Genomic DNA, 22,996 nt, shown 5'->3' with positions numbered 1-22,996 from the left:
AGGTACACTTGCTAGCCGAAGCACTGCTGAAGAGACGACTAGCCAGGAGTGTACAGATAGCCGGCTAGCAAGGAACATAGTTAGCCATCTTATCGTTCTACGTTGTTAGACTGTATTAGCATACCTCTAGCTAATACACTGGTAACGCCACCATAACATGTTGATTTATGATAAGAATACATGGGGACATTAATGGCATTACTTTTTTATGTAATAATTCAGACAATGTAATTCTCATAGCTCACTTTTATAGTTTAACCGGACGTACGTACTAACATTAATTTACAGACCAGATTAGCTAACCGTTGTCAGTGTCGTTAGCATGCAAGTTAGCATGAACCGGTATGTTCCCCCTTACTGCTGTCTTCTTTATACCTGCAAAATGGACTGCTGTTACTGTTCCATGCTAGTTAGTCAGACCTTATGTAAGACCGGTATTGCATTTTAAAATGCTTGTCGTGTCCATCAACATATTGGAGAATAAATAGCTCAGTCCAACTTACTGCATCAAACGGTCTTTTTCTGAAATTTTGACTTGACGTGTGATTGATAGTTAACTAATGGTTTTAACTTGAGGCTGCTACTGTATTCATAGACCTAACAGCCTCTTCATGCCGCTGATTAGTCTGACTATTGATTGACAAGTGAAAGTTTGTTTTATAGTATAGGCAAATCACGTATTGCACATATCTAAGTGTAGTGCTGTTTTACAAGTCTTTTTCTGCTGTGATGTTCTACATTATAAATTGGGAAATTAGTCATAATCAGATTCACCCTAGTTTGTGTCTAGGGCGGCTTTTAATTGACCGTCCTGAACGTGGCTTTTTAATGTGGCATCCACTGGGCAACTGTCCTCTAACTTTTACCACTGTACTTCTTTTCGTTTGTTTATCTCACTAAATTTGGGGACAAGTTAAGTTGCATTTATGTACAATGGAAGGTTTTTGCTCTGTTGGTAGTCCACAGTTTGAATGCTCAACGTTATTTTAGTTAAAAGTTGTAGTTTCTAACATCTACAATGTTTTGTTCTCTCATTACCATCTGTCTCATGAATAGAAGTTTGTGATTATACAGCTTATCATGCATGTGAATGTGTTTCTAATGCTTTCTACAGTAAGTCAGGTAGTTATCAATTACATCAGAAAATAAGTTATTGACACATCTGTTTTGCTAGAACATGGCCAGGAAAGATTGTGTTTGAAACTTAATATGTGGCCAGGGCACACTAATATTCAGATGTAAACATATAGAAATGTGCTTGTTTTTACACCCATCAGTAAACTAAACTTCAGGGAGCTCTGATGCTAAAACCTTTTCAGTTCCAACCACAAACCAAAGCCATGCAGTTATTCAAGCACTACTGGTTGTATCCTTTGTTACAATGATTACAAGGTTAACAGTTGCACAGTTTTTATGTTGCAGTGTAATCCAGCTGGATCGCTTGCTGGTCATTGTGATGTTCTTACTTTGGTTGAGCTTTTTACTCAGTGATCCTGCATTGTTTTGCAAAGCCTCCCTGTCTTGGCACTAGTGCTGTGTTAATTGACTTTACATTACCATGAAATTTTGGACTTTGTTAAGCGCTTACATGGACATACATCTTTAGAGTTTTGAGGATTGTGTGTGCTGTGTTTGCAACATGGAAAGCTGTGCAACTTTTCTTTGAAATACGTGTTTCCAGTTGACTCTGTGTCTCTGATGCACAGGTGTGTTCTCTGAACTGCTGTATCTGTACTTTTTGTCAGTCTGTCCATCACCTGTCTGCCTGCCTGGCCATCTGGCTACCCTGGAATGGGCCACAACTCCCAAAGACTAGAGCACATCTTTTTTTAACCTGAGCTCCACTGTTTGGACTCCAGCATATTTACAGGTAAGCACAACAGTTGTACAGAGCAATCTGTTTGGTGAGTCTTTAGTTAATCATTACCACTTTAACAGAAACACTTACAGTCCCATTTCCAGAAAAGAAAACCAAAATACAATGTTCTGCAATTCATATGTTATTTAGAACCTCATCAGTCATTCCTATTCATGTTAAAGTACTGTTTTTGTATGAATATGAGCATGTGCATAGCAGTTTCCACACCTTGCACTTACATATATTATGCACTGTGGCCCTGAAATTTTGACAGAATTTATTTCTTGGCAAGGCAGATATACAGTTTGATTTTGATTACAAGAATCTCCCACTGTGAAGTGCACGAGAGAACAGTAACTGTAGAAAAGCAACTTGGACCAAAGTGTCCACATAAACAGTTTATGTATAATCTCATACATTCACAGGCTCTGTGTGTCTGTTCTTGTGATGTCAGAGCTTTAAATTCAGGTCAGGAATGTGAGTATTGTGCATAATTTCACAGAATCCTGCTAATTCCCACACATATGCGGCACATTCCCGTACAAATTTGAATCCACATCATTTAGTAATATGCAGCCAACGCAGGCAGCGCTACAGAACGCAGGGAGATGGCAAAGAGATGCCAGATGGAGTGACTCCATCCTGGAGAGCACTTGGTGAAGAGGTTATGATCTCTCACTACTGATGCTGCACCTAGATAAGGGAATAGAATATACTTGCTTGTAATTATGGATACTTGTTTTTATCATGGTTGCGTCGCATATGCCATGTTTGGAGCGTTGTTTGCACATCCTCAGAAATTAATGTTACACGTTCGCAAGCTGCAATGTGTAGGTGACCAGCAGGGGCAGTGTAGGGCCAGCTTTGACAAGATGTAGGGTCACAGCGCTTGCAGAAAGTTTAGAAGACAGCCTTAAAGAGAAAGTCCACAATGACCCTTATCTTTACAGTGTGTCTTTGCCACTGCACAGTGACACACATGACTGTAAAAAAAAATGGTGGAGACACTGAGTGGGGACAGCATCAATGGCATGTTTTTTCCAGTCTGACTCATCTAGTCTGCCCCCCAAGTGAATCCTTGTGTAACATACAGAGCAAGTTGCTTACGTGAATATGATAATCACATGAGCGAGTATGTTCCTGACCTGACACAGCAAGCTCTCTCTTTTTTTTTTTTGTCAGCTGATGCAACTTATAGAAAAAGGAGTAGGGTCTTATCAAAGCTGACATAACGTTGTTTTTAGTGTTCTGAGATGATGACTACTGATGGGAGGGTGAGGTGTGTCTGTGTGGCTTGGAAATGGGTCCCATGGCCTAAGCAGAGTTGTCACGGTAGTAACAACAAGTAACTACGATACTATACCAGACAAGGTATCACGGTTCTGGGTATTATCGCGATACTGCAGCATTATTTTATTATTATTATTTTTATGAACTGCCATGTATTTGTACAAGTTATAAATACTTATTAATTACTTATAATGTTGTTTGGTGCATGATAAACATAATAGTAATATAAATAATCAACTTAGGACAACAAAATCCACTCTTTTTAAAAAAAATCTATTTGACAATAATGCTTCTTCTCCAACATAATAAAACATAGAGGACAAAATACAGGAACTGATTCCCTGATTTCAAGAACTTATTCCCTGTGAAAACTGGCATTTTCTAGGTGCTTTATGCTTTAACATCTTCAGCCTGTACACGGAGCATATAGCCTAATATTAGCCAATGAGAAAATAAACAGGAAATACTAACCTGGTATTCCACATATAAATCTGGGTGACGATGCTGCAGGTGTTTTGAGGTTGTATGTGTTGGCTCCTATTGCTTGGTGGCAGCGCCTGCACAGTCTATTGCTTTATGTGTCTAGTTCCAAATGTGGCTTTTGGAGTTTTTTTTTTTTGTTTTTTTTTTATTAGTAGTGCCACTGATGAGCACGCTGTGGCAGACTTTCCTATTCATTTTAAAGTACTGTTTTTGTATGAATATGAGCGTCTATAGCCAATCGGCTAACAGACGGGCGGACTCAGCGTGCGGAAACGGCCTATCATATCCCGGAGGCCACCAGTAACAGGCAAACAGCAAATCAGTCAGCAGCTGTGTGGTTCAGTTGCAGTGGTTGCCGTGTGGGTTTATTTACAAGGGAATAGCAAGCGGTGAGAAGCCGGGAGGAGAGTAGAGACGACTGCTGTATTGCGAAAACTGGCACAGTTAGTGCAGTAATCCACAGTAGTACCGTTGTGTAGAATTTCTAGTATAGTAGGAACCGTAACGATTTGGCACCGCAGGGTACCATGGAACTCTAAGCCCAAGCATGGCCTTCACCATGTTAGGTATGGGCTGATTTCAGGGATTAGTATGGTTTTTAAAAGTCATCGTTTCAAAGCTATAAACATTCCTATCGCTGTGTCCTGCTCTATGAACTGACTCAACACAGAACGTGCAGGGGTCCAAGTTGTGTGCAGCGTACAGCAACACTCCCCCTATGACAGTGGATGCTGTCGGTCAGCTGTATACGACGGCTGTATTTTACCTCGATGGGGAAAAAAGATTAAGTCGGCTGTTTGGAAATTATTTCTTGGGAAATGCAGAAAGCTTTTGAGGAGAAGTTTTATCCAGTATGCACATGCTTGGGAAGAACACGGCTACCAAAGAAGGCAAAGCTTATGATTTATGTTTTATGCATTTAGCAGACGCTTTTATCCAAAGTGACTTACATTGGTAGGTAGTCAGGGTAAGGGGGTCTTGCCTGAGGACCCCTACTAGAGGTAGTACCTTTCATGCAGGGGATTTGAACCCACATGAAAGGTGGCAATCTTACCACTACACTATCCAGTCCCTGATAGTGATTTGACCGTTATGGCAGAACTTTGCATTACTCTTTATAAAATTGATCTCGTTAACTTTTTCTCTCAACAACACCCCCATTAGCACTTAGTACTTTCCTCTGTAGACTGTATGAAATTAACACGGCAAAAAATCGACAAATCAGAATTTTGGTCGACCCAGAACGTATCGACCAATAAGTCAACTCAGACTTTACAGCCCTAGTATTTAAACTGAACAACTTAAGTTTTAAAGACTATTCTGGTACATATTTTACTAATAATTTCTCATGTCTCAGGCAAACAAACAGACGAGCCACCTCACATGACGAGTATTTTTTTCTTTCCAGGTATTATACATTGAAAAGAAAACCGAAAGGCTGAGCTGCCAGTGTTTGCAGTAGTTAGTATTAGATGTTCTGTGAGCTGCTGTGCTCAGATGGTCTAATTAGACCCCTGAAGTGTACACCTTCTGTATACTACTTATTTTTTACCATGTGACAGAAATGTAAAGTGAAGGAGAAATTTCTGTTGCAGTTTTCTAACAACACTACAGACTGGCTGACTCACTATGCAGTGAACGAGTGGGTAATGTGAATAGAGCAGCTATCTTCAAATGAACACTAACCAGCTACTAGAATTAATGTTTCTAGAATTGGTGAAATTGAGAGCTGCTCATTGGCTAACTACTGAGGCAGATAACATTGCTAATTAACAAGCTAGCATCAGCTGCTTAAAGCAGCTAATGTTATCTCAGGGAGTGGAGAAGATGGTCATTTTCTGTGAAAGTGGTGCTTGTGTGTGTGAAATATGTCTAATTTCTGCTCAGCATTGAATACACAGACAGAGGCTTCTGTCTTAAAAAAAAAATAAAGAAATGAACAGACGAAGATGGCACTAAAGAAACTTTAGTGTCTAAGAGGAGTAGTTCTTCAGTTGTGCGGAATTATTTTGGTTTTAGAAAGGATGTTGCACAGCGCCAGGTATTGTGTAAAACATGTTTTGCTACCGTTGCTACCTCGCGAGGCAACATGAAAAACCTGTTTCAACATTTTTAAAAAACACCATAAAGCCTTATATGATATGTATTATATATGATAAGCCTTATATGGCTCAAATGTTGATTAGCAGTGTATGGCATCATCAACACAGCACCTGCCAGTATAGGTGCTGATTCCGTGGGTGCTTCGGGGCGGTTGATTTAGCCAACAAAAGGGACAAATCTGTCACACGGTCCAGTGAGAACTTTACTGTGTCAAAGACTGAGGACAGCAGCAGTGCAGATGTTAGGCAGAAAAAAGGTCGGACTTTTCAAACTAGCTGGAAAGGTAAATACCCATGGATAGTATTTTGTTTGGTTTGGATTGTGGATTTTGTTTTTCCTTTATCTTCATCGGAGCCTTTGTGTTAGGTTACATTGACATTAATTTTCCGTATGCATCACCAATGTGTAGACCGTGTGTGTTTGCGTGTGTGTTTGTGAAAGAGAGCGTGTGCGGTAGGGCTGGACGATTAATCGAAATTTGATCACGATTTCGATTTTGGCTTCCCACGATGTATGTAAATTACTGCGCTATAAAAGCACAGTGAATGCACCTGTGTCGCCTGCAGCTGCAGCAGTGAGTTTGTAGATCAGTTGTGGAAAGAGCAATTGACAACATGGCAGAAAAGCAGCCTGAGTCTTAAGTTGAAAAGAAAGGTAGGACAAGTTCGGTGATTTGGAGATATTTGGGCTTCAATCGGGTACACGTGTTTCAAAAATAGCAACGAGTCATGCCAGCACGGTGAGCAACAAACCAGCACAAACGGGACTTGTTAATCGAAATGTTTTAAAGCGTGACTCCATATTAAACTTCGTCAAAACGGCACAGCAATAACAGAGTTTTTGGCAAGGGGCATGATGCCCATCACCATGGTGACCAAGCCTGGGTTTACAGCCTTAATTAATACATTGGATAAGCGGTACAGTATGTCATCCTGAACATATTTTAGCCAGCTTGCTATATTGGAGCTGTATAAAAAAAATGCAAGCAAAGAGTGACTGCAGAGCTGAAAACAGCTGAGTTTGTCTACTACAACAGAAAGATCCCTATAATCCCTATATTTAATCCCTATATTTGTTGAAAAATACAAGGAACTTAAAAAATAATCTCTTATTAAATCGCATTATTTTAGAAAAAAATCACAATTAGATTGTTTTTCCATATCGTTCAGCCGTACTGCAAAGTAATTCATATTCATCTCCTTGGCAAGTACCAGGGCGTGGAGACTTAACTGCACTTTTGACAAGCCTCTCCCTGCAGTACGTTGTTCAAGCACCCACCTGTGGACTCTGGCCATCTCGCTTTCAGCCCGCGATTAGCTTCCTTTGTTTTCTTTATTGCAGTCAGATTAACCTCTGCTTTACGCCAGTCCCTCACAAGTTTCTCACTCACTCCAAACTTTCTTTCTGCTGCTCGATTACTGTTTTCGGCTGAATATTGTACCACCTACAGTTTGTAATCTGCAGAATAGGATTTTCTTCTTGGCAGCATTTTCTTTGTGTTCAGTCTTTCTCAGTTGTCTTCACGTTAATGTTTCAGTGGTACAGGAGCAGCATATAGTTGTCACAGGTCGAGAGTGTCTTCTCGGGGCTGTAGACAGAGGGTGGGGGTGACTTATAGTCCATAAAATGTGGTACGTGACATTAAAGCAAAGTGTGACTGATAGCTCTTGATTCATCAGTTGGTCTAAATCCCAGATGTTATGTGAATAAGAACTTTGGCTTGTGGTTGTAACTGAAAAGCGTGAGAAAAACAAGCAGCCAAAATACGTTTTCTCTGCAGGGAGGCTGGGTTTACTCTGAAATATGGTGAGAGGTTAAGAAATCCAAGGGAGGCTCAGTGTAGCTCTGCTGCTCCTCCACGTTAAGACAAGCCAGATGTGTTGGTTTAGTTACAAGAAGATCTCTTTAAAGGCTTAACTGCAGGGGCTGGATGATATTACAGAAATCTCCTTCTAGATAATGATATAGGTTATGTTTGTGTGTTCTGGCATGCTGTTTTTTTGTGTTGACAGTTGTATTCATGTTTAAATTACACACAGTCCCTTCACATTCCTGTTTTATATCCTTATCAGCTGCCTGGCTGCTGCACTCACTTAAAGCATTTCAATTACCGTATTTTGTGCACTATAAGGCTCACCTGATTATAAAGCGCACCCTCAATTATGGGGTCCATTTCTGTACTTAACCCATACATAAGGCGCACCTGATTATAAGGTGTACGTATTACGTAATGTTCTCTGATTGGTTTATCGCTGCCAGCACACGTAGTGTATGTATTACGTCCCTGTGTCAGCGGGAAATGGTCCGGTGGTCAAGGACAACATCATCGGTCGTTTTTACACTTATAAACTTATAAACTGCACATCGGTCTGCATCACCCATCTCAGACTGAAGAACAGGCCCTCAGTGGGACATGGGCAAAAGCATTAATGATGACACGATTCAGTCGCTAAGTACGAGCTCCATACAATCTTCGCCCCATTCAGAGTGAATGGTTGGGATCCACCTGACCCTGGATTCACACCGAACGCAAAGTGAGCGATGAAAGTGGCCAGTTGCCATTCATTTCCAATGTAGGAGAGCAAAGAACGGCAAAAGTGAACGTGGTGGTGAGCGGCTCAAAGGGAGAGCGGTGAGGGATGCAGAGGGGGTTAATGCCCCGATGAATGCTCCCCGCGGTAAATTCAAAATGGCCGTATCCGTGACAGATTTTGGAATCCGGTACATACATAAAGCGCACCGGATTACATGGCGCATGGCTGATTTTTGTGAAAATTTAAGGCTTTTAGGTGCGCCTTATGGTGCAGAAAATACGGTAAGTTTGTTGTGCTTGGTGGAATTATCTCCATATTTCTGATTTATTTATTTTTTTTATTAAAAAAAAAAAAAGATCATTACAGCAATGCACAAATATGCATCCCTCTCTGTATGCTCGACGCAGAAAGGAGCAGTGCTTGGGACTGAATACTTTCTGGTTATGACAAAGATTGCTCTAAAGGTTCCTTTGTATTTACTGTAAGAGGAAAAAGCTGGTTTACAGATCACTGCACACCATCTTCTGGGGGGGGGGGGCGTGGACTGCCCATGTGTTAATGGTGTATAGGATTTTGTTTTTTATTGATGCAACTCTTCTGATGGTTCCTAGCTGTTCTTAGTAGGTAAAGTGTTAATGTGTTTCATTTGTTTCTGGTAGAACCACCATGTTTTGGAAATTTGACCTCCACACCACATCCCACATTGACACGCTCCTAGAGAAGGAGGATGTGACACTCACAGAGGTAATGGATGAGGATGATGTCCTGCAGGAGTGCAAGGCTCAGAACCACAAGCTGGTTGACTTCCTGCTGAGACCACAGTGCATGGAGAGCCTGGTCACCTTCATCACACAGGAACCCAATGCAGATGTTGAGGAGAAGGTTAAATACAAGTAAGTGGAAAAATATGTTTGTTTTAATCCAGTGTTTCCCACAGGATTTTAGGAGACTTTTTATTGTGTGTGTACGTTTTTAAGCCTGATGTATCATTTTGAGACCATGGATGTAAATTGCTGTATATGAACATAAGCTGATAAATAAGAACTTACAAAGGCATATCAGAAGTATTTTAAATTTAATTCAGAATAAAACAATACCAAAAACTAACTCACTCACTCCCTCACTTGAACAAACAATCTTTTGAACAATGACCTAACACCATTTATGGACAGGCTGTTTACACACTTTGCACCCAGGTGCTGAACATTTTATTGTTCTGGGCTTTTCAAAGAACAGCACCAGAGCTCTGACATCATTAAAATCTCCAGGGCTGGGTCCATTAATGGAGATCCTCAAGCAGGCAGCGAGGTGTTCCCTCTGAAGTTGATTACGGAGGTTTGATTTCACCTAAAAATGAAGATAACTGCAATTAATCAAAAATTATGAAAGCAGGAGGTGCCTTTGGAACACACATTTTGTACCCTGGTCTGGTTATGTATACAGTTCCCTGTAAATGGATTAAATATTAGGCACACCACTCAGCAACTCGAGTCATTGTGGAGAAGTTTCTCTCACAGTTTACGCTGGAGATTTGTCCTCATTCATCACACTCACTTGCCAGGAGAGACAAAACTTTTGGTTCTTGTCCTAGAAAAAAATATTTTAGAGAGATGTTGATTATTTATATTGCACAAGTTTTGTCTTGATCTTGAATTCTATTTAAGTCTTTTAAAGTTGGAGTTGCATCAAAAAAGTGTTTATTTAAATCAGGAGAGGAGAATATAAATTAAAAAGCCACGTCAGCTCATTGGTACAGTAACAGGGCGCTCACAACCCGCCGCCTCTGCTGCCAAAGCGACCGAAGGGGCAGGGCTTTCAAATAGCAGGCATATTTGATAATCCATCTATACATCGGTTTCTGCAATAATAAGTTTCTCCTCCATGGTTTTTACTCTCACTCTGCCCTTTTCCGCCTTCGGAATCCAGATCGGCTGTGTCATGTCTCTGTTCATTTGCATAAAGTTGAGCCTCTCTCAACTTTCGAAGCTCACGCCGCTCATCGGCGCCGGCCACTCGTAAATGAATAGCAGCTGGCCACCTCGGCCGCTCAAGATGCTTTTGGTGTGAGCGCCCGGTTACAGGTGATTGTGCTGGTTGCCTCCCTGGACTCTGAATGAGCGGTGATAATGATGCAGCGTAGCCACCTACGTTACTGAAACTCTGAAACCGAGACGTGCGCGGTGCACCCGGTGGAAAGCAACCAACACCAGTGGCCGTGGAGTAGCCATTACGCAGCGTGGATGGATCCAGTAGAAATAGTCAGTCCCTGTGTTTTAATTCCCGACTCGGAAACTCTCAAACTGCTGAGTTGGTGTCTTTGACACACAAGCCACAGGAACCTCACGTCATAAGTTAGGAAATCAGTCAGTGGGTCTGGATCAAAAGTAGCTAACAGCACTGGCGTAGAGGGATGAGATAAATGGAGCGAGTGGCAGAGGGAGAAATAACGGGACATCAGCACCATGGAGGGCAGAAAGTTAGACTCGGTTTGGTATGTTAGAAGTTGACTGGTTTGATGTGATCAACAACATAGCCTCCTGCGCCATTATCCAACTTGATAGCGTTCTCTCTGCTATTGCCCAAAAAAGAAGTGGCGGCCCGCCACAGTCTCCTTCATTAATGGGAAACACTGGAATCACCATAAATGAAAACATTATACTGTGCAGTCTGATCTCATATGATAAAAGCCTGCCACTGAACTATGTTGCGTGTGTTTGGTTATCAAACATTTATTCCCAGCCCTGAAAAGTTGGTTTTCTTTGATCTCTTACGAATAAAACTGGAAAATGTAACTGCGCTACAGCCTCTACGTGGAAATTCAGCCATAGTGTTGACTGCATGTTTCACACCTGTCCTGTAGTTTGTAAAGGAAGTTTCACTGGAAGTGCTAAAAGAGAAAAAAGTTTACATTTTCAGAAGGATCAAGTCTAAAGTGAAGCTTACACTTCATGCAAGGAAAACCCACCAATATGTCAGAGTTGTGTCTGATGTGTACTGATGTGTACTGAGGAAAAGGCTACAGATCATCCAAGCTGATGTCCATGATTAATCAAAGTATTTACAGTTACTGATACCAAAAACAAAAGCTTTCACACCTTTTGCTGCGCTTTCATTTTCCTAATGACTAAGTTCTACTTTTTAAATTGAGTTCTCTTAATTCGTGTTTAGTATTTTTGAAAATCAGTCGTGGACAGAGCTCTGCCATTTCTGTTTTTGTCATCTTCTTGTTTGTTCCTTTCTCTGGTTGCACGTGAGCTATATTGTGCAACACTGCCCCTGTGATTTCCAGAGGTACTGCTCTGTTTGCTGCGTTTGAGTACGCATCCGCAAGGTGTCTGAAAACGTACCAAAGTATGAACAAAGTGAACACGGACAGAAGCCTCCGTCTGTGTATTCAATGCTGAGCAGAAATGAGACATTAGAGGTAGACTGATGTGAGGTTTTCAGTGGCCGACGCTGATCTTTAGAAATCAGGACAATGTGTAATGCAGATTATTTTGGGCCAATAAAATGTAAGTTTAGTAATGAGTCATTTTGATTATCATCTGTTAACTTCAGTAGAAATTTATTGAGCAGCATGGACATGCAAAACGCATGTGCCTGCTTGAAGTAGTGTTGGTCTACTTACTTATGGCATAAAAAGATTGTGGCGCTAATGCTAGGCTGGTTGCTAACTGCCAAGACAACCCAAAGGAAAGAAAAATAAAACCTACCAGCAGATTGAGGAAGGAAACTGAGCATAAACGTAGCAGAGTACGAGTGTAGAGGAAAAGAAAGCTATGAGCCTGAGAGATGAGATGAGATGAGCTGAGCTGAGCTGTCAAAGTAACTGACCAAAAAGGTCCCACTATGGCAGTGACATAGAGGGGGTTTGGGTTCAATGAAAAATAATGTGGAACAGATTAATGTTGGGGTGGCTGTAGCTCAGGAGGAAGAGCAGTCTTCTACCGATGCGTTCATCAGTGGTGAAGGTGAGTGGTCAGCTAGACCAGAAGAGCACTATACATGTACAGTCCATTTACCTCTGATACAAGGTGCATACTTTGTCGGTCGGTGAACGGCAAAAACCTGGAAAGGTATCACTCCTGTCAAACAGAAAAGCCTCAACTCACTTAACTTTGATTAATAAAGTTGTTTCATGTTGTGGGCAGCATTAACAAACTCTATGTTGGGGTGGAGGTTGATCAATATAAAATAATATTGCCATATCGCCCAGCCCTCGTTTAATGTTGTTGTGGGATTTTCTTATTTTGTGCAAATATGATCTTGTTTTCTGACTTGACTGTGTTGTCAGTTAAACCCTTTTTCCACATAAGTGTGAATGAATGGATGTTTGCGATATTTTAATGTTTAAGCCTAAAAGACAGCATCTTTTTTTTTTTCTTGCAGGTATCCCAACATATCATGTGAGCTGCTTACGTCAGATGTGAGCCAGATCAATGATAGACTGGGAGAAGATGAAAAGCTGCTGATGAAACTGTATAGTTTCCTCAAGAATGAGCCACCTCTCAACCCGCTCCTAGCCAGCTTCTTTTCCAAAGTTCTGTCTATTCTTATAGGACGCAAACCAGAACAGGTAAATCTGTAAGAAGAACTGAAGGATCTGATTATTCCAGATGCAACACAAACATCGAACCATCACTGTTAAGCGTAGTTTATGCTTCTCCATCATTTCGACGACGTAGCCTGACGTGCACCTCCAAAAAAAAAATTCTAACGAAATTTCCGACTGAACTGCAGAGCAACACGTTCCCTCGAGCAGAACTTTGAATGCTCAATGACAAAGTCACGTCGACACTATGTAGGAGTATAAACTAAGCGTTAGTCAGGTCAAATTCTCTGAGTGTTTGTCTTTCTCTGTTTAAACTGAATGTTAAATCTGTTGTACTGATTTTTAAGGTGTGTATTGTTTCTCTGTGTTAATAGATAGTACATTTTCTGAGGAAGAGAGATGACTTTGTAGATTTGATGATCAGACACATCGGAACATCTGCCATCATGGACCTGCTTCTGAGAATGCTCACATGCATCGAACCACAGCAGCTACGGCAAGACGTTCTCAATGTGGGTACAGCGCAGTGCGCTCTCAGCTTAGCTTTAAATGATGATCTCTGAGTTAACCCCATTATTACACTCTTAAACTTTAGCATTTGAATAAAGGCTTTTCAGAATGACTCTAAAACTAATCATTTGGCTTATATTGTATTTTATTGACTTCTCTATCACATCCATCACTCTGTGGAGATGGTGGTTTGTGTGTCTTGAAAATGAAAACCTGATGCATGTCACTTTACATTTAAAAGCAGACACATGTTGCATCAGGTCTGAAGAGGACACGTAACCATATGACTCAGATCTGAAATAGTGAAACTATGTAGAGTTTGTTGTCCAATAGATCGGCTGTTGTTAATTCACTGACACGCTTCAGTTTAGTTCTTCTATGTGGACATGAGAAGTCTGAAGAAACCTTAGCAACTACTTGGAAAATGTTGAAGGTATTTTTCAACTATTATCCACTTTAAATAAACCAACCACTGACATCTGTGAGGATGAATGAATGAATGAAAGAACTTTTTCTCCTCTAAGATTAATCTGATAATATCTCATACCTCTTTCAAATCCCCTCTAGTTCTCTTGCTTGGCTATTTTTCAGGATTTTAAGTTTGTTTCCATCTATTATATCCACCATCTATTACTCTTAATAATTAATAAAATAGCAGTTGTGTTCATGGAGCTGTTTCGTCCTGTTTTAAATATGCAACAATCCAACCTCTCATTAAAAAGCCTGATTTGGATAAATTTGATATGAATAGCTACAGACCAGTTTCAAAGCTTCCATTTCTGTCCAGCATTTTAGATTCCGTCTTTTTTATTTTTTTTAGAAAACATGTTTGATCTGTTTGAGTCAGGCTTCGGAGCTCCTCGCAGCACAAAATCTGCCCTGCTCAACATCTCCAACCCCTTGTCTTTAGACGGTGCTAAACCATCATATTCTTCTAAATCATGACACCTTGGATTCCACAACTTCTAGTGAACATGTTTGTAAAAAAAAAACGAAACAAATTGAAAGGCAAAGTGGAGTAACGGTTATAGAAACTGCTCTCAGAGTTAGAATAGCAAAATTAGTCGGATAATGTTTTCAGTAAGAAAAATAATGAAATAGAAATTTCTAGTAACATAGTTATGCAAAGTTAGTATAAACATGGATCATCAGACATGTCTCCTCATGCCATATATTAAAATGTCTTTCAAGGTAGCTCAGTGCTCTCTTTTAGGAGCACATCTGGATTTAAATCTGTAATTGCTTCTTATGTCCTAACAATATTAATTTGTTTTCTGCTGATCGTTCAGATATTTAAATGTCATGTCCTCTTTTAGTGGCTGAATGAGGAGAAGGTGATTCAGAGGCTGGTGGACATGGTACAGTCCTCTCAAGATGAAGATGTGAGTTTAAAATATGCTGACTCTCCAAGAATTGATGGTTATATTTTACTAAACCTCTGAAGACAGTAGCATCTATAAAAAGTAACTGTTAGTAGTTTATGGTTGGTTTCTTGTTCCAGTTTACCTGATTTATTTATGAAAACACTATTTTGAAACACTTTAATCTACATAAAGAAGTACAGTTTGTTCAAGGCTGAAAGTATGAATGTGCAGGATTTAAAGAGAGTCAGATTTAATAGCCCAAAGTTATGGATTGTTGTACTCTCTCTGACTGTTTGTGACACAGAGACACTCCAATGCCTCGCAGTCCCTGTGTGAAATCATCAGGCTGAGCAGAGACCAGATGTTTCAGGTGCAGGGATGCTCAGAGCCTGACCCACTTCTGGCCACACTTGAAAAGTATGCATTTGTGTATTTATAAGAACTTCTGTTGTTTGCTTTGCTTAAGCAGACCTAAACTTTCTTTTTAAAAGGTTGTACGATTCAAAAGCTTAATCACAAAAGACCACCAACTGGCCTTCACTCTGCAGTCTGGGTACAGACTCAGCTTTGTGTCCAACACTTCTGCAGTGCCACCAGTTGGGTTTCATGCTACTGAGTTGGTTGACATGGTGTGGGCACTTTAAGCTGTCAGGTGAGGTGGCCCCTTTGTGCATGTGTCAAAACAATGTTAATTAAAATAATATATAAAAATGGAAGAACCCAGCAAATAGTGGTACCGACAGTCTTACAGACACTATAGATTGTCAGGGTACTGTCTGCTGTGAAAAAGGAAGTAGAGAAGACCTTCTGACTCATCTACCTCCACATGAAGAAAATGTTATTGGTTTTGCCCTCCAGATGGAAATGATGGCCTAAAGATGGAAGACCATACGATTCATAAACTTTGGTAATGCAGAGATAGTTCTGTGCTGCCCAGTGGGTTCAGTACTCTGTCAAGCCTGATAGGTGGTGCATTGTTTGGATAAGCTTATGAAGTGTACAGCCTCAGCTCAGGGCCTTTATTCACATAACATCTTTCTCTGGCCTGGGAAGTGCTGCCTGCTGGTGTTTATTCAAGAAATCATTGTAGCCCCCCCATTTCTATGATAGCAATATCTCAACAGCACACAGTTATTTATGATAAACCAGGTTTACGTCTGTTAGTTTAACATTTGTTTATCATCATTTTTCTACCGTGTGCACCAAAAGGAGGAAGATAAGGGTTAATTTTAACTGCTGTGTAGCCTGTTGCTTGTCAATCTGACGGCTAGTGCAGGGAGTGTGATACAAACGGTGTCTGAATAAACACGCACAAGAAATATGTTTAAGGTTAAAGATGGGACAATTTTTTTTAAGAGTGTTCAGGGAGATGAGCAGAGCTCCTCTGTAATCTGTGTCTTGTTTTTGGACTTTTGTGCTAGTCATGGATTATTTTAATTACAGACACTATGTGTGTGCATAAGGTGATTTATAGGAGTACTTGGTACCAGGGCTAAAGGTCGATGATCATCTTTGTAGTTGTATGGTCAGATCTGTAGCTTAAACACTCTTGTAAAGACTCCTGGTCGCCTCCCTTTGGAGGTTATTCAGGCACATCCAACTGGGAGGAGACTCTGAGGCAGACTTAGGACCGGGAGGGATTACATATCACAATTGGCCTGGGAACGCCTCGGGATCCCCCAGGAGGAGCTGGAGACGGTTGCTGGGGAGAGAGATGTCTGGGTTTACCTCCTGAACCTGTTTCCTCTGCAACCTGACTTGTGATAAGCAGATGACATTAGTGATATTATTACAACCAACATTTAGTGTTCGTCAGATTGCCTCAACAGGTGCACTTTTCTGATCGCTTCTGTCCGGCAGGTCATCAGGATTGACAAATACAGTGAGTGAATAAGTTTTTGCCATTTTCCTGGTTACTAGGGTGACATTTTCTTCCCATATAATCTTTTTCCTGAGAGAAAAAAAAGCTGCCAACATGACAACACCCTTGCACAACAGAAGTGGAGTGCTCTGATGGAGATAAAGGGTGCCGTGTAATCTCTTACATACGCTTCCTATGCATTGTTAACACTTTTAAAAGGTATGAAAAAGCTAAAAAAGTGGACATCAGCACTAAGGTGTTGAGGGTTATTAAGAAATTATCGGGTTCTTAATATGTTAACCCGATTTTGATGTTGATCTGCTCACTAATTGATCTATTCTTTAGTTTATCCTGATGTATCAGACACTTTTACCATGTTGAAACTTTCCTTTTCATCTTCATTTCCTTCTTGCTCTTCCTCAGGCAGGAGACAGTTGAGCAGCTACTATCTAATATCTTTGAGAAGGAGAAGAATGAGTCTGCCATTGTCAGCGTGATCCAGATCCTGCTCACCTTGTTTGAGACCAGGAGACCTGCGTATGTGATGTTCTGTCCTGTTCTTGATATGTTCAAGTTGACATTGATATCCAGTAAGATGACATTATTTAGGAGAGAAGGTCTGTTATCAATACCTTTTTATTTTTTGTGTTACAATAGTTATTTGAAGTTTTCATTTAAAATGGCTTAAATTATGACCCAACTCCTTGTAAATATGTCACATGAAGGGTACCACCAGCAACTTGTGATGTTTTTTTTCACAGTTTGTGGCTGAAGACATTTGGTGCTTTCACACCAGGCTAGTTCCTCACCTTTATTTGGTTTGGTTTATTTTCACATTGCACTTTTAAAAGCGGACCAAACCACCTGGACAACGTCATGCAGTTAAAACAGCTGCTCGTTGGAAGTGGTACCTCGCACTGACCAAGTAGGAAAAAAGCACGAGGGTGAAGAAAACCCGGCTCATCGAAAGGCCAGGACAGAAAACAGAAATCCATCCCCTTCAGCCGGCTTGTTCACAACAAAAACAAAGTGGAGCAACACCAAATTTATGCAGTCTTGGGGTTTCTGTATTTACTTTGGTGTTCAAACCTAGTTTCTTTTTCATAAGAAGCTGCCCACATTGAGCAGCAGGCGAGACGGCTGTAAACTATCCCATTTCCTCTCTTTGGTTCGCTGGGTAGTCCATTTGCATTTCCCACTGCAAGCGAACTGAGACCCACGTTTTCAGGCAGATCAGAGGTCGCTTACTTGGTTCACACCAGATTTCAGATGAGCTTTCACACCTGTCCAGATGACGTGGGCTATCCAGGGAAACGACCTCTGGTCCATTTAAAGCGGAACAAACAGCTCTGGTGTGAAAGCACCCTTAGTCTAAAATGCCTAACACTTCTACGTAATGTTTGGTTCTCTAATCCATCAACTTTGTATATTTTAGATTTGAAGGTCATATGGAGTGCCCTCCTGGGATGTCCCACCCTTCATTCTCAGTCAACCACAGCATCCTGGAGGCTGTGAGACCTCGACTCAAAGACTTTCACCAGCTGCTCCTTGAACCCCCAAAGGTAAAATCTTCAGCTGTGAACTTTTACTAAAAATGACTTTGTCCCTATTTAGAGCCGAGTCTGAAGGTTTGAGTGAATTGTATTGTACGGTAAGTTTTGTATATGCTAAGCAGTATTTATTCTCCATCATCAGAAAAATGTGATGAAGACAACTTGGGGGGTGCTGGATCCACCAGTTGGCAACACTCGGCTCAATGTGGTCAGACTGGTTGCTAGTCTGTTGCAGTGCAACACTCACAGCATCAACACAGAGCTCATAAACCTCGACACACTGGGAGTCATACTAGTGAGTACTATCCCTTACTTTTTGCTTTCTAAATTTTATTTTTTTCAGTTTCGTGTGTGTGATTATTAAAATACACGGGTGTAAGAATTGGGCTCAATGTTTAATTTTAACTCGGTGCCATATGCGCGATGAGGTGAAAAGGAAAAATAAACATGACATCACCACTCTTACAGGAGTTTAATTCAGCTTTGTGTAGTAAGAAATACACACATCTGAGCATTCTGGCTTTGTAAATGTCTGCAAGCGTGGTCAGGTTGAAAAAATGTGTGAATCCCCTTGTAATTGAGATTTCTAAAACAAATACCATACAAGTTCTAGTGTGCTAATGAGTGTGCAGTTAAAAGAGAGAACTGCCTTTAAGGCAGGGAATGTGCCTTCAACTAGTGAGCTGTCACTCAGTGGGTCTACATGATGAGATTAACTCAATTATAGCTATAGTTGGGTTATGCTCCTTATCTGAGGGTAATTATCCTTTGTTACATGGCGGTGAATGTATCGATTCACTGGCACAAAGCATGCAATACCACAGTAGATAAGTGGCGCTGTACCCATTTCAACTATCGCTAAAAGAGCCACTTCCTGTTGACGTCTTCACCACCAACAACAACAAAACTAAGGCATTCGAGAAAGATGGCGAACGAAGAGCAAGATGAAGCTACGTCCCTCTACATTTGTGATGAGCTGGTTATGGCACAAACACGATGCACAACGGCACATTCTCCATCGCGTTGTTTGAACAAAGTGGGAAGGTTGTAAAAGGGAAACATACAGGTCGACCAAGGAGGACGTCAATGAGCCAGGAGAGAAAACACAAAGCAAGATGCCCAACAAAAGAAATGTAAAACAAATGGACAGAAACACGAGTCGATGTTTGGGAGAGAACTGTAAGAAAGCAGCCGAATGAAATGGGATTTCCATCCGGAGAAGCCAAAGTAAAGCATCAGTGACACCTAAAGAGAATAAAAGCAGCTCACAGTGGCTGAAGAGAAGCAGCCATGGAATGTGGATGGTTGGATGGATGGAAGTGAGACTCAGAGATGAATCACCAAGGAGACGATGCTGGCACTTTAGTTTGGTCCAGTGAAACATAGAAAGATGACACAGCACGTTTCCACCATCACTGATGATATGGGCTGATGTCAGCTAAAGGACCAGAAGAGATGGCAGCCATTACCTCTGCAGGAGATGTTCAGGTGGACACATTCATTCGTTTTCAGGATGATGATGCATCTCTCCACAGAGCAAAGAGGGTTCAAACTTTTCTTCAGGTCAGTTAGGGCTGAAGCTTTCATTCATTGGGTCTACATGATGAGATTAATTAGATTTTGGCTATAGTTGGGTTATGCTCCTTATTTGAGCAAGGATAAGTATCCAGTTATAAATGGATAAATTCCATAAATAAATGGAATCCTTGGCCTAAAGAATGTCATACCCGGTACGATATGTGGTGCTGTACCCATTTCAACTATCACTAAAAGAGCCACTTCCTGTTGACGTCTTCACCACCAACAACAACAAACTCAGGTATTCGAGAAAGATGGTGAACAAAAAGCAAGATGAAGCTACGTCCCGCTACATTTGTAAGGAGCTGGTTATGGCACAAACGTGATGCACAACGGCGCTCTTGGTTGCCATGATTATGGAGGAAAGACGCCGCCGCTGATCGCCTTCTTTGACTTCTGGATCACGACCCCGGGAAAAAAATCTGGAGCATGCACAGAATGCAAAGCCCCGTATACAAGCACGTTCAGTGCGACTATCAACTGAGTTATCTCAGGTTATCTCTCTTATTAAACATCCTCAATGCGACTGATTTGTTTTTATGCCGCATTGTGTCAGTGGTGACAATGTCTCATTCAGACGGTTACGATTGTTAACAGCACGCTTACACTATTGTAGTAGGCTTGATTTAATGGGGAGTGCAGGCCCAGCAAGCTTTCCCCCTCTGTTGCCAGCAACAAAGTGATCCTCACTGCTTCTCCTCAATTTCCCCAACTCATTAATTTATTTAAAAAGATCAATTAACATCTAATATGTTGGATAAACTTTGGCTAAATTCTACTGAAGTGTCATTAGAACAGCTCCATGAGTGTTTCTAAATGGTATTGCAAGCTTTCTCACCACCATTTTTTTCTCTAGCACTGCTGAAGGGCGAACAACACAGTGCTGTGGGTTGCCATGGAAATACAGCAGACTTCTGATTAGTCGGTGTCATTACCTGTTGGTGTAGGAAAGAAAAGAAGCATGCATACTGTGTGCATGACTTATGATTATTAAACGCCAATATAGATTTACAGATCAATCTTCTTTCACAGCACATGCTACATACAAACATGAACACATCTGTGATCAGTGTTGAATATGAAGCCTCAATAGCTCAGAATGAATAGCAGCTACTTGACTGTGCTAAAGTTATTGAGTACTTGCTTCTGTCAGGGAAGTTGCAGAAACTATCAGCGCCCGTTTAACAAACCAAAAGAAAAACTAAACACAAACCAAAACTGCCTTACCGAGATCCCAGCAGGGACAAGAAGTAGCTCCTGGAATCATTTGAGCACGTAAACCCCTCCAGCACAATGTGAAACAGAATGCACACATGTGCAGAGATATATAAAGAGAGAGACAGTGCTTGGGATTTTGGGAAATATGAATCTCACATGTTCATTTACAATGTTAAAGCTGTTGCTGGTGTTCCAGAAACATGGTGAATCTGTCATTTTGATTTTACAGTAAGTGTTGAGTTTGATGAGTACATTTGTGTACTGTTGTAAAGCTGCTTGTCTGATGATCTTTGTTTTACTCAACAGGATATGTATTTTAAATACATCTGGAACAACTTCCTCCATATTCAGGTGGAAATCTGCACAGCAATGATTCTGGCTATGCCCCCTGCTCCAACCGACATCCAGCCAGAGGCAGAGCAGGGACATGTCAGAGAGAGTGTCCTCATCAAACATGTGAGCTTAAAGTATTTAAAAGAAAAAATGATGATGATTAGATGATGTCATGGTTCTGTCTAAAGAGATTCATATTTTGTCTTTGGGTAGAACTAGCAGAACTTAAGTTGTTGTATAGGATGGAAGTAATACATGGATAATACAGTTCAGTACAGACGCTGTAAGGGATTTCCCTACAGCAATGAATCAAATGTTCAGCCACAGAAATATTGTACATCAGCAGTGAGTAAGGCCTCTGAATCGTGCAGCGTAGGATCTTATGTGTCGTGTTTTATGGCAGGCTATGTGAATATTTTGTGTTTCTCCACTAGCTCTTTCAAAAGTGCCAGTTTATACAGAAAATCGTTGATGCCTGGAGCTCCAATGAAAAAGAACAGTAAGTATTCATGTTTAAGTGCCTGATTGTAGCGCTTACTCTGATACCTTGAACCTCATCATTGTGTTGATCCTTGTTCGTTACAGGGTGGAAGGTGGCCGACGACGAGGCTACATGGGTCACCTCACTAGAATAGCCAACTCTATAGTTCATAACAGTGACAAAGGCCCCAATGGGCCGCAGATCCAGCAGCTCATCTCTGGTAAGGACTCATCTCTAAGTGCTCAGCTCACTCATTGTCATGTCCTTTTTTGAGCTTTAGCTTTATTGTCTTCTTTATATTTCAGACAGCTAAATAAGTATAAAATGTCTTTAGTGGTGATAGTTGTGTAGTAACATACTGCTATTCAGGATGACTTGTTGATGTGGTTATTTTACCAAAAAACACGATAAGCAAAGCTGTAGATATCACATTAAGTAGTAAAAATCTGATTTCTCGTGGCATCGTCATCTTAGATAAGGTAAGATAAATGTGTGTGTGTGTGTGTGTGTGTGTGTGACAGAGTTACCCACAGAGGACCAGGAGAAGTGGGAGGCATTTATTTCTGGGCAGCTTGCTGACACAAACAAAAGAAACACTGTCGACTTGGTGAGTAACTACATAATCAGAATGAATTCTATAATTATTTCTCTTACTGTTTGGTATCCGGTGCACTGAGACCATGAGACCTTTTTTTCTTGCATTGCTCCTGTTGTGGATTTGAACTAAAACAATGAATGAAATTCTTTTTTTCTTGCATTTTAAGTAGAAAGTTTGCAGCGGTTTTTGATATTTTGTCTGTATTTTGTGTTCTAGCTACAGGGGACTCACAATTTCATTGAAGTGTTGTGCGAAGACGATAATTAAATTGATTATGAATATTTCCTCAGGTGAATACTCATCACATCCATTCTTCCAGTGACGATGAGGTGGACTTTAAAGACAGTGGTTTTCACCAGGACTCCTCACTTCAACAGGTAAGGCCTAAACACACACAAATACGCTCACAGAGCAGACCCAAATACACAAATCTGCTTTTAATGATGGCGTTAAGCAGATGCTGTAAAGCAAGCTTATTGTTATCAGAGCATTCATTGGAACACAGATGTAGTCATTGTTTGCTTTAAGATGGCACATGTGGTACATCTCTTCCATAGTTAAGTCCCCCCGACGAAGTATGAAGTCACAGTTAGTTTTGTTTTGTTTCTTCCTAATTCCCCAGTATTGTATGTCAGTTCAATTTATTTAAACCAAGGCTGTGCTACAAAACTTTAAAAAGT

The 22,996-nt window shown here is 40.8% G+C and overlaps 1 protein-coding gene across 6 annotated transcripts in view; it reads left to right on the top strand.

Moving 5' to 3' along the window:
- Nucleotides 1–22,996, top strand: part of ppp6r3 (protein phosphatase 6, regulatory subunit 3) — a 38,218-nt gene that overhangs the window by 223 nt on the left and 14,999 nt on the right. For 5 of the 6 annotated variants that reach the window (XM_072386557.1, XM_072386556.1, XM_072386555.1 and 2 more), the window contains exons 2-15: nucleotides 1,746–1,870; nucleotides 8,928–9,161; nucleotides 12,658–12,844; nucleotides 13,195–13,332; nucleotides 14,647–14,712; nucleotides 14,999–15,111; nucleotides 16,979–17,092; nucleotides 17,991–18,117; nucleotides 18,251–18,403; nucleotides 21,211–21,360; nucleotides 21,672–21,736; nucleotides 21,823–21,938; nucleotides 22,240–22,325; nucleotides 22,607–22,693. In XM_072386557.1, coding sequence (XP_072242658.1) covers nucleotides 8,935–9,161; nucleotides 12,658–12,844; nucleotides 13,195–13,332; nucleotides 14,647–14,712; nucleotides 14,999–15,111; nucleotides 16,979–17,092; nucleotides 17,991–18,117; nucleotides 18,251–18,403; nucleotides 21,211–21,360; nucleotides 21,672–21,736; nucleotides 21,823–21,938; nucleotides 22,240–22,325; nucleotides 22,607–22,693 — 1,629 coding nt within the window. In that variant the 5' untranslated portion in view covers nucleotides 1,746–1,870; nucleotides 8,928–8,934. The remainder of the gene's footprint in view (nucleotides 1–1,745; nucleotides 1,871–8,927; nucleotides 9,162–12,657; nucleotides 12,845–13,194; nucleotides 13,333–14,646; nucleotides 14,713–14,998; nucleotides 15,112–16,978; nucleotides 17,093–17,990; nucleotides 18,118–18,250; nucleotides 18,404–21,210; nucleotides 21,361–21,671; nucleotides 21,737–21,822; nucleotides 21,939–22,239; nucleotides 22,326–22,606; nucleotides 22,694–22,996) is intronic. The other variant, XM_072386553.1, reaches the window with a different exon arrangement.

The sequence above is a fragment of the Leuresthes tenuis genome, unplaced genomic scaffold (assembly GCF_036924035.1).
Source record: "Leuresthes tenuis unplaced genomic scaffold, fLeuTen1.0.hap1 SCAF_5, whole genome shotgun sequence".
In the NCBI taxonomy this organism is placed as follows: Eukaryota; Metazoa; Chordata; class Actinopteri; order Atheriniformes; family Atherinopsidae; genus Leuresthes; species Leuresthes tenuis.
The sequence above is the reverse complement of the archived record's forward strand: the minus strand, read 5'-3'. Positions and strand labels throughout refer to the sequence as shown.